This window comes from Equus przewalskii, chromosome 25 (assembly GCF_037783145.1).
Source record: "Equus przewalskii isolate Varuska chromosome 25, EquPr2, whole genome shotgun sequence".
Taxonomy (NCBI): Eukaryota; Metazoa; Chordata; class Mammalia; order Perissodactyla; family Equidae; genus Equus; species Equus przewalskii.
In genome coordinates, this window is record NC_091855.1 from 885,855 (window position 1) to 900,825 (window position 14,971).

Consider the following 14,971-nt stretch of genomic DNA (forward strand, 5'->3'; position numbering starts at 1 on the left):
AAATGGTTTTTAAAGTTTTGAGATTAGATAAGATTCCTGACAAAGTGAAGCTAGATAGAGAAGAGTTTCAAAAACTGAGCTAACTCCAACATTAAGAAGAACCATCAAAGGAGGCAGGGAGGTATAGTCACAGAATTAGGAGTAAAACCAGGAGCTGTGGTGTCCTGGAAGATAAACGAAGAAATTGTTATAAGGAAGGACTGATTTCCTGTCACATGCTGACGATGTGTGAGATAAGAAGAGTTCTGAGAATGGACTTTTGGATACACTATGTGAAGATCATTGGTGACCTTATCAGAAGTAATTTCTTTGAAGCAGTGGAGGTGAAAGCCTACTTCAAATGGGTTTCAGAGAGATTGGGAGGAAAGGTATTGGGTTTAGACATTTCTCTCAAGGAGTTCTGCAGCAATGGGGAGAAGAGAAGAAATGGAGCTGTAGTGGAAATGGAGATGAGGATTGGGGAAGTTTTCTATAAGATAGAAGAACTTACAGCACTTTTTTTATGCTGATGGGAATGGTCTAGGAATGAGAGAGAAATTGATAATGAACTTTCTTTGAAGAAGGGTTGGCCTTATCTATGAGCATCGACTTTTCATTTATGAGAATAGGAGGGAAGGCAGAATATATAGATGCCGATGATGACATGTCAAATGGCAGGAACTTGTAGAATTTTTCTTCTGCATGCTTTTATTTTCTCAGTGAAATAGGAAGCAAGTTCAGAGTGAAGATGGGGAAAGTATTGTTAGAGATTTGAGGACAGAGAAGTTATAAAATAATTACCTATAGAAGAGAGAGACTGGACTAGGGTGGAGGCCAGCAAACCCTGGCTTATGGGCCCAATTCTGTCTTCCTTTTGTTTTTGTAAATAAAGTTTTGTTGTAACACAACCACTCACATTCATTTCTATATTGTCTGGGACTGTTTTCACTGCAAGAACAAAAATGAGTAGTGGTTTTTTTTTTTTGGAGGAAGATCAGCCCTGAGCTAACATCTGCTGCCAATCCTCTTTTTTCTGAGGAAGACTGGCCCTGAGCTTACATCTGTGCCCATCTTCCTCTACTTTATATGTGGGACACTTACCACAGCATGGCTTGCCAAGTGGTGCCATGTCCACACCCGGCATCCGAACTGGCGAACCCCGGGCCGCTGAAGCAGAACATGCGAACTTAACCAATGCGCCACCAGGCCGGCCCCAGAAATAAGGAGTTTTGACAGAGACCATATGGCCTGCAAAGCCTAAAATAATTACTATCTGGCCCCTTACAGAAAGTTTGCTGACCTCTGAACTAAGGGAATCTAGTATAATTGCTGAGCAGCTTTAAAAATCCTTTAGAAGTTAGTGGTCCAAAATAATTACAATAGTTGATTGTTGCCTGTCACAAACTTTCTCATTGCTCATTGAAAGAGTTTGAGCTGGAAAGATTGAGCTAAACTAAGGATATCAATTTCTAGGGTTCTCCCAATACTGAGTGCTTACTAGGCGCCAGATACTGTGCCAACCTTGGGAGTCTCTTTTCAGGAAGCTTAGAATGATCTTGAACCTGAATGAAGAATAATTAATGAATATCTGTATGATTTCAATGGAGATTGACATATTCTAGATTGCCTGACAAAGGATGTCTCATCAGAGTTATTCACATTGTGGTAGCCTGTGCTGTTTCCTATTTCTCTCCTTTTTCTATATCAAGTCCATAACTGCTCCCCCACACCAATAGCTCTTCATGTCATGTCTGAGCTGTGGATGGAAAGGTCACTTAAATATTGCTTTTATCATAGATCTGATACCTCACTATTTGGACCTTACACAGAACCCAGAAAAGCTAACCAATGCTTGTTGTAGCGTTTAAAAATTCCATATGATAAAATTATGTCTGATGACTATTTGGCTTGTGTGATTAAGTTCCATTGTGGTTACAGTTGGTTTTGAGTGTTCTAGATTTATTCAGATTAAAGATTTGCTTATAGTTCTAAGAGTCATAGCTTGACAGATATCTGAAGTTCACATGTGTATAACTTCACTGCATAGAAACAGGTTAAAATGTTTTCAGATCTTCATGATATTTCTTGGTTTTAAAGTTTCAGAACTGTTTATTTCTGCTTGGTGCTGGTTTATTTAACAGAAGCATAGTTTTTGATTGTTAATATTGTGTAATCTTAACGGAGATGATGCCTAGCTGATCAAATTCAAAGCAAGCTCTTCAGTTCAGATTTTCCATATGGGCATAAATCAACAAAAGGCCTAGGGGCCAGCCCCATGGCTGAGTGGTTAAGTTCAAGCACTCCACTTCGGCAGCCCAGGGTTTTGCCGGTTCAAATCCTAGGCACGGACATGGCATTGCTCATCAAGCCATGCTGAGGTGGCATCCCACATGCCACAACTAGAAGGACCCACAACTAAAAATACACAACTATGTACAGGGGGGCTTTGGGGAGAAAAAGGAAAAATAAAAATCTTTTTTTTTTTTTTTTTTGAGGAAGATTAGCCCTGAGCTAACTGCTGCCAAGCCTCCTCTTTTTGCTGAGGAAGACTGGCCGTGAGCTAACATCCATGCCCATCCTCCTCCACTTTATATGTGGGACGCCTACCATAGCATGGTGGGCCAAGCAGCGCCTTGTCTGCACCCGGGATCTGAACCGGCAAATCCTGGGCCGTTGGGAAGCGGAACGTGTGCACTTAACTGCTGAACCACAGGACTAGCCCTGGAAAAATAAAAATCTTAAAAAAAAAAAAGAAAGTAAAAGAAAAGGTCTATTTTTTTTTTTTTTAATAATTTTCAGTACTTTTTCCTAAACAGATTATGAAGCAATTGTGAAGCTTTCAGATGGCTTTAATGGAGCAGACCTGAGAAATGTTTGTACTGAAGCAGGTAAGGGTTTAAAGAACAGTTTTGCTATTGCTGTTGATGTTTAATTTGCTAAAAATGTATTTGGGTTTGTCCAAAAGCAGAGCCTGAGCTTTGCAAGGATTTGGGTACTTGCTTTTGGGGAAATTGTTTCCAAGAAGCAGGAGAGAACAGGGCAAGTGAGATGGGAAGAAGGAAAGCTATTATGAAGGTCCACCCTTGAAGTAGCTGCTTTAGGCAAGGGAGGCCTGGTTCTGTTGAGACCTCAGAGAGATGTGCTGAATGCCTTCCAGGATTACCCAGCTGAAATAAGGGAGACTAGAGCATTTATTTTCCAACTGTCATCCCCATTGGATGAGATTTGCCCTTTGGGATGTTGACTCCTGTATTTCTGGATGCCTTAGGGCAGAATGTGAAAAGATATGCATGTGATAGGATACTGGCCTGTAAGTTAAGTCTTGACTGTACAGAATTATCTGCCACGCCCATGGCTGAGATCAGACTGGGCCAGCACCACAGGTATCTGCTGCAAAAATGGATGACGTACTTTCTGATAGTAGTCTGTCGGCAATAAGCTTTGAAAGATTCATTTATGAATTTTGTGATTGTGCAACTTGTGTAAAATGTGGTAGTTTTTAAAGATAATTTTCTCTGTGGACTGTGTGATCCTATTTTTATTTCTGGTATCAAGTGGCTTTAAAACCCTACATAGACTCATTCAGTCTTTGTCCTCCACACAGAATCTTAAAATTGAAAAAATTAATTTCTACAGTAGTTTTTATAGTTACTGACTTTTAGATTGCAGATGAACAGTTTTACTTAAGTATTACAATATGTGAATTCCTCTTGTTTTCATATCACCATTGGCCTTATTTTAACGTTTCTTAGATATTCAATAGACAGTGTTTAAAGAGGCTACTCAGGCATGGCTTTTCCATAGGAATATCTTCGTGAGTGTACTGTGGCTCAGTATCTGGATCAAAGATCTGCAGCTCTAGAAACTCTCAGTGGGAATCAGAGTAAATCATGCTCAGAAAGACTTATTAGTTAGCAAAAATATTAAGACATAAACTATCATGTGGCTTGCACTACTTGGGAGTAACTTATGACATTCTCCTTCCAAAAATCTACACTGGACCAAATTATTATCAGAAGATTGCTGTGGTGAAATTGGAATGCAAACAAAAGTAGTGTCATAACCTTAAGGACTGATACCATCAAATTATGATATTCTCTTTTTTCTCACATATTTTAAAAAATTCATTTTCAATTATTTCCAATAAAGAGCTATGACTTCTGTGTGAATTAAAACTTTAGCTTTTTACCTGGGTGGAACATTCACATCTGGAGACGTACTGAAATTCTTTGGTTTTCTTTTTATTAGACTTCAAGCCTTTTTTGTGAATATATCTTTCTGTAAGTTGAAATACACTTGATTCAGTTATAGTTGTCTTTTCCATTCACATTCTGAAATTATCATCCTTTTTGGATTAGAATGTATCTCAGATTCACTCATTCACTAAATAATGATTTGAAAGTAGTCATATGCACAAGTTTTGGAAAAGTAACTTACCTAATTTAGTTGTAGCTTTCACTACTGAAAAATTAGTCTTTTCCATTCACCAGATTTCTGAGAACATAAAGTGGCTATTTCTAAGACTCTTTATATAGAAATCTTGAAAGGAAAGATAGGAAGTAACCCATGAAATCTTCTATTTCAACCCACTCATTTTATGTAGGGGAAAATTCAATATAATCAGATCGTCAATGAAAATATTAATAGATTTCAATTATTAGATAGTGATACCATACCAGCTTTAGTTTATCATGAAATTAGGATTGTCTCAAGATCTGCGACCCATATCCATGACACAACTGATGTTAAAAAAAAAAAAATACAAACAAAAAATTTTTACTCATTTTAAAGTAGTATTTGACAAGTAACTAGTGAAACACTTGAGAGAAAAAATTGAATTGTGATACTTGAATAAGGAAGTCATATAAAAATATTAATTTGTACATATGTAAGGTAAATTTTAACATGTAAATAATGGCACTGAAATTTGGTAAAGCCCACTGTTGGCTTTTTAAATTTCTTATTTTCTAAGCTTTGGATTATTAATAAGAAATGGCTGTCAAAATTACTGGAAGTGTTTTTGTGTTTTCCCAAACTATACACGTGCTACCTCTTTCCAGGGAATTGCTGCCTGTAGAGTTAAGAAACCATTGCTTCAAATGTGTATGTTTTGTTGATAGTTGCATTTTGTTTTGTTGTTTCAAGATGCCATTGGATACGGGAACTGTGTGGGCTGGATTGAAAATATTCAGATAATTATCTCATTGTTTTCTGCTTTCAGTTTGGCAAATATTGCTCAGTATAGCTATGGAAATTTATTGAACGATGATAGTAATTTTAACAAACTAAAACGACTGTCTCAGAAGTAGTAAATCTAGGCTCCTTCACCTTTACTCCATAGAATTACATTATTTAGTTTTCTTAACAATAAATAATTCACATATCATATGTAACAGTCACGTTGTTTTATTCTCCACAGGCATGTTTGCAATTCGTGCTGATCATGATTTTGTAGTACAGGAAGACTTCATGAAAGCAGTCAGGAAAGTGGCCGATTCTAAGAAGCTAGAGTCTAAACTGGACTACAAACCTGTGTAATTTACTGTAAGGTTTTTGAAAGCTGCATGACAGACATTGGTTTAATGTAAAAATAAAGCTAAGGAAAATAATGTATGTGTTGGCAACAATCTCATTAAAAGCTAATGAATAAAAATATGTGTAAATAACATCATAAGAAGCAGTAATTCAATAATTCTGCTTTTAAGATTGGTACAGAAGAAATTTGTAAATGTTGCATTTATTGCAGCAGAAGTTATAAGAGTATGTTGAAGCTTTTCGTATTTGCTGTGTGAGCATTTTGTAAAACATTGAAAATGGTTTGAGATAGTAGTACAAAAGAGCATTTCATATGACTTATTTTATATCATTTGTTTTCCTTATCCTAAAAAGTTGAATAAAATCTGTTTGATTCAGTTCTCCTGCATATGTTCTTGTCTTCTGTTAGTATACATTTACTATGGTCCTCTAGGTTCTTTAGTAAGTAAACTATTTAATAACCAAGATGAAGTTGTGTTTAGATCTTAGGTTTTTGAATTATATTTTAGAACAGTACCCACATTAGGTGTTCATAAGAGCATCTTGTTATATATAACATATGTATGTGTGTGTATGTTTATATCTATATATTCCTTCTTCCAGAAAGTCTTCATTTACTGTTCACCTACTATGATTAGGCTGTGTAATAATTAATTGAAATAGTATGTGCACATCCATAACCTTTTTTTAGATTATGATTAAAAGTAATATTTGCTAATAAATGTGACTTGGTTTTCTTGATTTATGTGAGATGATACTTCTCTTTTGAGAATGTTAAGGTCTGGACCCTCTCCCCAGAAAAATTCATACATACATACACACAATTTTGCATATACTAAAACTTAAGGAGATTTATTATTTCCCAAGCTTACCTGTGGACTCTGTAAGTATCTCTAGATACCAGGGTAAGAGTATCTGCTATAGGGGATGTTGATGTCAGAAATGTTCAAAAGTTCTGTTACATATACACAGTTCTTTCCTACATCATGTGGCAATTAAAGCTTTGACAAATTACAACAGGAAATCATTTTTGGATATCAATTGAGATTATCTTATTAAAGCTGCTGTTAAAAAAAAAAAAGACAGGCCAGCCTGCTGGCATGGTGGTTAAGTTCAGGCACTCTGCTTTGGCAGCCTGGATTTGCAGGTCCCAGGGCTGGACCTACACACGGCTGATCAAGCCATGCTGTGGTGGCATCCCATATACAAAGTAGAGGAAGATTGGCACAGATGTCAGCTCAGGGCCAATCTCACAAAAAAAGAAAGAAAGAAGGGCCGGCCCAGTGGCACAGCGGTTAAGTGTGCACGTTCCACTTCAGCAGCCCGGGGTTTGCTGAACCCCAAGTGCGAACACGGCCCTGCTTGGCACACCATACTGTGGTAGGCGTCCCACATATAAAGTAGAGGAAGATGGGCATGGATGTTAGCTGAGGGCCAATCTTCCTCGGTGAAAAGAGGAGGATTGGCAGCAGTTAGCTTAGGGCTAATGTTCCTAAAAAAAAAAACAAGAAACTTTGGTTTCATAAACACTAAAGAATGAATGATACATGACCTGGGTAATTATACAATCATTCTTCAAATTAAAAACTTAGTACCAGAGTATTGTGTGCCTTTTTATAGTAGAGAACAGTTTACATAGTGGTAGAGAAAATGGAACCCTCAAGCTAGTCATCTAATACTCAAATTATTGAACAGTTCGATTTCTATTTATGTTGGCAGTGCCCTTCGTAAATATGAAAGTATAAAAAGTAATAGGATGTTTGTGGGGGGTCTAGATCAAATATCCACGTGATCCTTTTTACTTTATCCATTGTAATTTGCACTTTAGCTAATCAGTGACTTTCTCACCTTTTTACTTGGTGGCAGTGGTCGTTTTTTAAAGAATCAGTTTGGTGTACAAATCTTTAAAGTTTAATTGTGGGTTCTTCCACTTCCAAGCTTGATTTCCCTCATCTGCTTAAAAACAGGATAATAGTATCCCCCCGTAGCCAGAGGAAGTACCATATCCCTAACCTTTATTAACCATACTACAGTATTGGGACCGGCCGGTGGCGCAGTGGTTGAGTTCGCATGACCTGCTTCTCGGCAGTCTGGGGTTCGCCGGTTTGGATCCAGGGTGCAGACATGGCACGGCTTGGCACACCATGCAGTGGCAGGTGTCCCATGTATAAAGTAGAGGAAGATGGGCGTGGATGTGAGCTCAGGGCCAGTCTTCCTCAGCAAAATGAGGAGGATTGGTAACAGCTCAGGGCTAATCTTCCTTAAAAAAAAAATACTACAGTATTAAGTTACAAACTCCTTTTAAGAAGATATTGAAAGCCATGTGCTTTATTAATATTGTGTTGAAATACTAACAAACAGAATTGGAGAGACCTTTCTTCAGCACATGTACAATGTACTGAGTGAGCTATCCTGTTTCTTTTTCTTAGGACTTTTTCTATTTGCCATTCTTTCTCGAGATTTTCTAGTTGTAATCCCAAGTACTCTTAAAAGTCGACCATTTCAATTTGTTTAAATTGACGGGTGTTTCATTTTCTGTCTAGTATAATTTCAAGATGAACTCTTCATTTATTACTCTTTTGGTTATACCCTCACCCACATTGCGCGGGTTTCTGAGGCCGGTTTTCCTTTCGAACGTCAGCTTCTTGGGGCTGGGATGAAGGGGTTCGCGTCCTGCCGGGAAAGGGCCGAGCCGGATTGAGCGGCCCCCGCCTCTCGGCCTCGGTCGCTCCCCCAGCCACCGCGGCCCGGCCCGCAGAGCCCAGGCGCCCCGGCCGCGGCCCCGCCCCTGCCCCGCCCCTCGCGCCGGCGCTCCCGCGAAGGGGCGGGGCGGCGGCGCGCTGACACCTGGCGGCCGCGGGGGCGCGCCGGAGGCGAGCGTGGGTGGCGATTGGCTGGGGCGCCGCGGGGGGCGGAGGAGAGGGAGACGGTTGTAGGGCTCGTGCCTGTTCCGCAGCCGGGCGGCCTGAGGGGCGCGGAGACGCGGGAGGGAGACGGCGGCAGCATGGCGGCCGGGTGCGAGCCGCCCCGCCCGCGTCTTCCCGGCTGTGGCCGCCGCCGGAGCCGCCGGGACCCGTTGGTCCGCCCGTGTTCGCTGTAAGCCTGCTGCCCGCCGGCAGCCCTCCGGCCCACCGGCCCTCCTTCCTCCCGCCGCCGCCGCCAGCCCGAGCGTCGGGCCGGGTCCCTCCCACCGCCGCCCGCAGCCTGCAGGGCCATGGAGGACGTGAAGCTGGAGTTCCCCGCGCTCCCCCCGTGCCGAGAGGACGCCGAGGTGAGTCTGCCCGCGGACGCCGCGCGCAGGCCGCCCCTCGCGGCCCCTCGGCCGAGCGGCGAGCCCGGGCCCAACCGTCGAGCGTCCGGCTCCCGGCGCCTCCCGCCGGCGCCCCGACGCCCTTCCGCCGAACCCGCGGGAGGCGCGGTCCTCGCCTGCGGAGCCGGGCGGCGCTCGGCCCAGCGGAGGCGGCGCCGCGGCCGCGCTCGGCCGGGGCCTGCGGTGGCGTCGGCGGCCGGGGCGCGGCCGCGTGCGAGTCGCTCCGGGGCGGACCGTGGGCCGCGCGCCTGGGAAAAGTTTCCCGGAGCGGTTGGCTTCGTCTTGTCTTCTCTGGTTGTTGACGCAAAACTGGCCCGCCGAATAAAATGTCATAAAGCTAGTTGGTTTGAATCTGAAAACTTCAATCAGGAAACTCGCCCTTTGGAGCGAAGTTAATATTTAGAATAAAATGCGTTATAACTCGGTGTCCTGATTTCTAATTCGGGCTCCTTCGTACTTCTTCCCTGCCTAACGTTTGCATTGAGGTTTTTCCTATCTGTTACTAGTGCAAAATAGTTTATGGTATTGCAGGCTGTTAAGTTAGAATTTTCTGAAGACGAAATTAGTAATAGGACAAGGATACTCAGCCTTAATAGGATCAAGAGAAAGAAATCTGAAATTTCTAGTTTTAAACAGCTTAAAAGTAACTGGAAAAATAGAGCTCAATTTTTAAGAGACCATTCAATTTATACCAGATATTCATTCTATTGAATATCTTCACTAAGGGTGCAGTTTCTTGTTTGGAGGGATCTTTTCCTTGAGGTAGTAATCCTTGAGAATTTCGTGTTTTAAGAGTAGACACTTAAGTAGGAAAGAAAAGTCGAATTTAGCTTAGTTAAAAAATGAGTTTACACTTTTTCTTTGTTTAATATGGAATTATGTGAATGGGATATGCTTTTATATTCTCAAAATGATTCAGTAATTTCAGTACTGGAAGCAACTTTAGAAATAATGTAGAGCGTTCCCCGTTTTCAGGTGAAGAAATTGTAGCTTAGTGAGAAAAAGTGAGATGCCAAGGTGACACAGTAGCACAGTGAGGACCGTGGGCTCCTGATTCCCAATACATTGTTCTTTTTAACACGCCTCGTTTATTCCCTGCCCCAGTTTAAAATGTTTGCAAGACTTCGCATTTAATTTTTTATTGTGTATATAACATGTCTTATCCCTACAAAAATTATAAAATCCTACTGCGAATATAGCTTTGTTCTTTCCTGTGTGAGACAGAAGTAACACATAAAGCCTAGTAGATAACGATGCAGATATTATCTGTTGAAAGCCAATTCATTCCTTATTTCATGGCATTGAGTGTTCTCTTTTGGTTGCAAGTAGCAAAAACCAAGTCAGACTAGCTTAAGCACAAAGAAAGGTAACTAAATCCAGAAAGGTAGGGGTGCAGCCGGTCTCAGGGACTTGACTAGACAGTGTTGGAATGCATCAGAACTGCCTCTGCCTCTCATCTGTGCTTGCCTCTACTTTGTCTCAGGGTCTCTTCTTTTTCTGGGGCTTCTCTGCAGGGATGGAGTTTGGCCATCAGCTGCCCCGAGCTGGTACTCTTACAGAGCTTGAACAGTGAGGAATAAAGGTGCCTTTTTCCAAGCTTCAGTGTTTAAAATCTAGAGGATTGGCCCAACTTAAGTCATATGCCCACCCTTTGGATCGGCCTTGAAGGGCTGAATACAATGAGGGGCTCAGTCTTATACCCACTTCTTGGCTAGGGGAGTGAAGTTTGTCATGGGAGCCCTCCCACCAAAACCATAGGAGCATTTCCACAACAGATGCAGGGTGCTTTCTGGATAGACAGAACTGTGAGTAACCATTAAATAGGACTTAGAGTTATGATAAACTGACTAATAAAACAGAATGTTAATTTTCCAGTTTTCAGTGAGATATGTAAAGTGTCAAATGGTCTTATGTAGTTACGGTAACATGACCAGCCAGCACAGTCTCTTCCACATAGGAAGCACTACGTGGAAAGCTAAATTACAATCCAAATCTTGCTTCTATTTTAATAAAAATGGAATTCAGGTAGAGAGATTTTAATGAATGCTTTTATGATAGCTTGATGATCCTATCACCTCTATAAGAATACTTCCAAGTTTCTTGAAAGACATGCTGGTCAGGCTTTTCTGTATAGGACAGTTCTAGCAAAAATTGAGCTGTGTTTAGATCATTTTGCAGAAAGTTTGTCACTCCTTTTTAAAACGTTGCTGTGATTTCCCATTGCTTTGAAGATGGAGTTCAAATCCTTAATATCATCTGCAAGGTGTGATCTTGCGTCTGCCTACCTTTCCAACCCCGTTATGAGCTCCTCTTCCCTTTGCTCCCTTCTCGGTACGCCCTCACCATACTCATCTTCTCTCAGTCCTTGAAATGCTTTACTCTTTCCCCATACCTCAAGGGTATTGCGTTTGCTCTTTTCCCCTGCCATGGCTGCCAACATTCCCTTTGCTCCCACCTAATTAACTACTTGCTCTTGGGTTAAACCTCACTTTAGGCGTCATTTCTTCGGAGAGGGTTTCCCAGGTTTTGCCAGCTCCTCCTGCCTGTCTACCCACCCGTCAGACTAGTTCAGTCCCCCAGGTTTATTAGCCTCTGTAGCACTTGGTACTTTTATACCCACCTTTTTAACAGTTATCATACTTATAATTGTGGTCAGTGGCTATTTTCCATGGTAGACTGAAAGTTTCATAAGGAAGCTTAGTCACCCAATAAGTCCCTATTTTATTTGCCGCTGTGTCTTTGACTTCACAGTGTCTGGTATATACCATAAGCTTAATGAATGTTGAATTAATGGAAAAATCTTGATTAGTTTTGATAGGAGAGTCTTACTTGTGGCAAGATTACGGTAGTTTTTTAGATGTGAGGAAGAGAAAAAACTTCTTGCAATACCAATTTTTAAACAAATTAGTTGCATAGTTAGGGCTATTATTTTTATAGTTCAAAAATTAATGTTTTATCTTCTTTTTAGATAGTGAAATATTTATTTCAATTGTAGTTTGACAACTTAAATATTACCCTTTCCATTTTTCTTATTTTGATTCCTATAATACAGAATCAAAAATAGGAATTGCTTAATATCTCAGACTGGGGATCCCTCTCTTAGCTCCTTTAAATTTAGAATGGTGCTTTTTAACCTGACTATAGAGTAGAATCACCCAAGGAGCTTTTAAATAACCATACTGGGGGACCCACCATCACCTATTTTGATTTAATTGGGCTGAGGCAGCCAAGTTTAAGAATAACTGATTTAGAGTCATCTTACTTGAATGCCTCTCTGCCTCTCCATATCTTCCCAACCTACTCATTTTTAGAGTGAAATCTCCGTTGGTCATTTGGTTTAAGCAAAGCTGGAGCTAGGGATGGGAACTAAAGGAAAGGGCTTATTCTGGAGGACTGCCTTTTTTTGGAGGAGAGAACTATAGTACTAATTTTCTGTTTTGTGAAATGTCCAGCTCAGCAACAGTATTCTGATTTTTTTTCCTGAACTGCTCCCCCGACCTATGTAAAATTTGTAATCTATTTTGGTATTCTAAACGTTCTGTGTTTCAACCCACCTGATCTATCTGATGATAAGAATTGGGTTTTTGTTTTATCTGATGGTTGCAGCTTATATCCTTTAGTGCGTTTATTTATGTATTGGTCTTTGACCATTTTTATAACATTTTTCCTATCCCTTAAGCACAATTTTATAGATCATGTGACTTTGTATGAGAAGAAAGCAGAGAGCCTGAAAGATGTTTTAATATGTGATACCTTCTAGCTCATGTTGATGATTGTAGGATTTTCACTTGTGAATTAATTTCTATCAGAAGCATGGTGTGTTTCACAATTAAGGGTTTTTTTGGCTTAGCTGGCTTGCTTTGGTTTGAAAAATATAGTTGGACTGCTTGGCTAATCATCAAAGTTTGGGAAATTAATTCTACTAATTAACTACAGTAGTAACTCACAATAGATCAGTTGGCAGTTTTGTTGGAAGTCTGCCCTATTAATACTACCATTTCTAAAGTGATGGATTTTAGGAGCAGCGTGGGCAGGCTGCGATTCAGACTGTGTGTGATAGAGGCAACCCTTGGTTATTAGGGACATGTTCAGGCAGATGAATGTCTGGCAGAGCAAGACTGTGAGCATGAATGATTTTTAAAATCTTCGTCTGCCAAAGGCGTTAGCAGAATTGGTAGACAAAGAGGTTTTGTTTTTTTTAGGATTGGCACATGAGCTAACATCTGTTGCCAGTCGTCTTTTCTTTTTTTTCTTCTTCACAAAGCCCCCCAGTAAATAGTTGTATATTTTAGTTATAGGTCCTTCTGGTTGTGCTATGTGGGACGCCACCTCAGCGTTGGCCTGACGAGTAGTGCCATGTCCATAGCCAGGATCCGAACCACGAAACCCTGGGCCACCAAAGCAGAGTGCGCGAACTTAACCACTCGGCCATGGTGCCGGGCCCCCAAGGCAGGTTTAAGATTTGTTCCATAGGTGGTAATCAGGGCTAGGTAAACAGAGAGGGTAGATTCTTGAGCTGGGGATCTGATGCTAGCACCAGGAATAGTTCCAAATAAAATTTTCTGCGGGAGTTTTCTGAGTTTCAAAGGATGCATGCTTATTACAGCAAGTGTGATACTCACTAAAGTAGGCTGTATACTTATCTGTCCTGTGAATAGGTATAATTTTTCATTTTCTGTACTATACAACTTACTTTTTCCTCCCATAATATCTTTCTTATATAAATACAGCATACATGTTCTATTGCCTACAACCTTATGGGAAGTTCAAAATTTCTTTGAAGCCTCTTGTTTCATTTAAAAATTCAGGTAAATTTTGCATTCTGTCCCATATGTTCATGTTTGTTCTAATATGAGAATACCTTAAATTAGTGGCCAATGAAAATATTTTTTTTCTCCAAAAATAAGTCTTTTGGTAAAATTGATATTCCAGAAAGAAGCACATGTTTATCCGGTGGTGGTGACTGCCTTCTGGCATATTGCCAAGTATTCCCTGGAATATATGTACACCATTTTCCTATATATATTCCCATTTTTCTTCCTTTATCATGCACGATGTAGAGATTTCATTTTAGGTTAACTCAAAGTACACATTTCTTTAATCGCTTTTCTTCTTTCTCACAGCTCTGACAAGTTGCTTCAAGAAGATAAAGCTGGCTGTTAGAGTACCAGAGAGGCTTTTTAAAAAAAAAGAAAGACAAGAAAAAGAAAAAGATCCATAGAATCTAGTGCCATGGATCTCCGAAATGCACATCTATTGTGTGCTTATTCCCTGGCACACATTATGCTCAAAGTTGAGGTAGCGTGGCTAAAATGACAGTCTTTGGTCTCAGTTCTTTAAAAACTTTTCAGTTATAAAAAAGTTATAACAGGTGCCAACCCAGTGGCATGGTGGTTAAGTTCGCATGCTTTGTTTTGGCGGCCCAGGGTTTGCAGGTTTGGACCCCGGGCTTGGACCTAGACCACTCATCAGGCCACGCTGTGGTGGCATCCCACATAAAACAGGGGAAGATGGGCACAGATGTTAGCTCAGCAACAATCTTCCTCAAGCAAAAAGAGGAAGATTGGCAACAGATGTTAACTCAGGGCCAGTCTTCCTCACACACTCAAAAAAGGTTGTAACATACTGGTAAATTAAAGGAGCAGGTGAACATTTAGTTTTTACAATTTGATTACATCTCCCCGTCTACTGCTTTGGAAGTTATATACTTCATTTCTATTCTGTTAATCCTTGTAAATTAATCATGATTATTATTTTACGAAGTCAATATTTGTTTAAATATAACTATATAGGGACTGGCCTGGTGGCACAGTGGTTAAGTTCGCATGTTCCGTGTCGGCGGCCCGGGGTTCGCCGGTTCAGATCCCAGGTACGGACATGGCACCGCTTGGCAAGCCATGCTGTGGTAGAGGTCCCACATATAAAGTAGAGGAAGATGGGCACGGATGTTAGCTCAGGGCCAGTCTTCCTCAGCAAAAAGAGGAGGATTGGCAGTGGTTAGCTCAGGGCTAATCTTCCTCAAAAAAAAAAAAAGAAAAGAAAAACATTAAAAAATTAAAAATATTATATAACTATATATTTGCCATATGTTTCTCTTACTATAGTGTCATGAGTAAGAGAACAGACTCTGGAGACAAACTACTTGGA

General features: G+C 40.7%; 2 protein-coding genes across 4 annotated transcripts in view; both read left to right on the forward strand.

Moving 5' to 3' along the window:
- Positions 1–6,236, forward strand: part of PSMC6 (proteasome 26S subunit, ATPase 6) — a 77,634-nt gene extending 71,398 nt beyond the window's left edge. For both annotated transcript variants that reach the window (XM_070593072.1, XM_070593073.1), the window contains exons 15-16: positions 2,796–2,867; positions 5,399–6,236. In XM_070593072.1, coding sequence (XP_070449173.1) covers positions 2,796–2,867; positions 5,399–5,517 — 191 coding nt within the window. In that variant the 3' untranslated portion in view covers positions 5,518–6,236. The remainder of the gene's footprint in view (positions 1–2,795; positions 2,868–5,398) is intronic.
- A 2,104-nt stretch (positions 6,237–8,340) lies between these two features.
- STYX (serine/threonine/tyrosine interacting protein) overlaps positions 8,341–14,971 on the forward strand; it is a 33,849-nt gene continuing 27,218 nt past the window's right edge. For both annotated transcript variants that reach the window (XM_070593074.1, XM_070593075.1), the window contains exon 1: positions 8,341–8,785. In XM_070593074.1, coding sequence (XP_070449175.1) covers positions 8,729–8,785 — 57 coding nt within the window. In that variant the 5' untranslated portion in view covers positions 8,341–8,728. The remainder of the gene's footprint in view (positions 8,786–14,971) is intronic.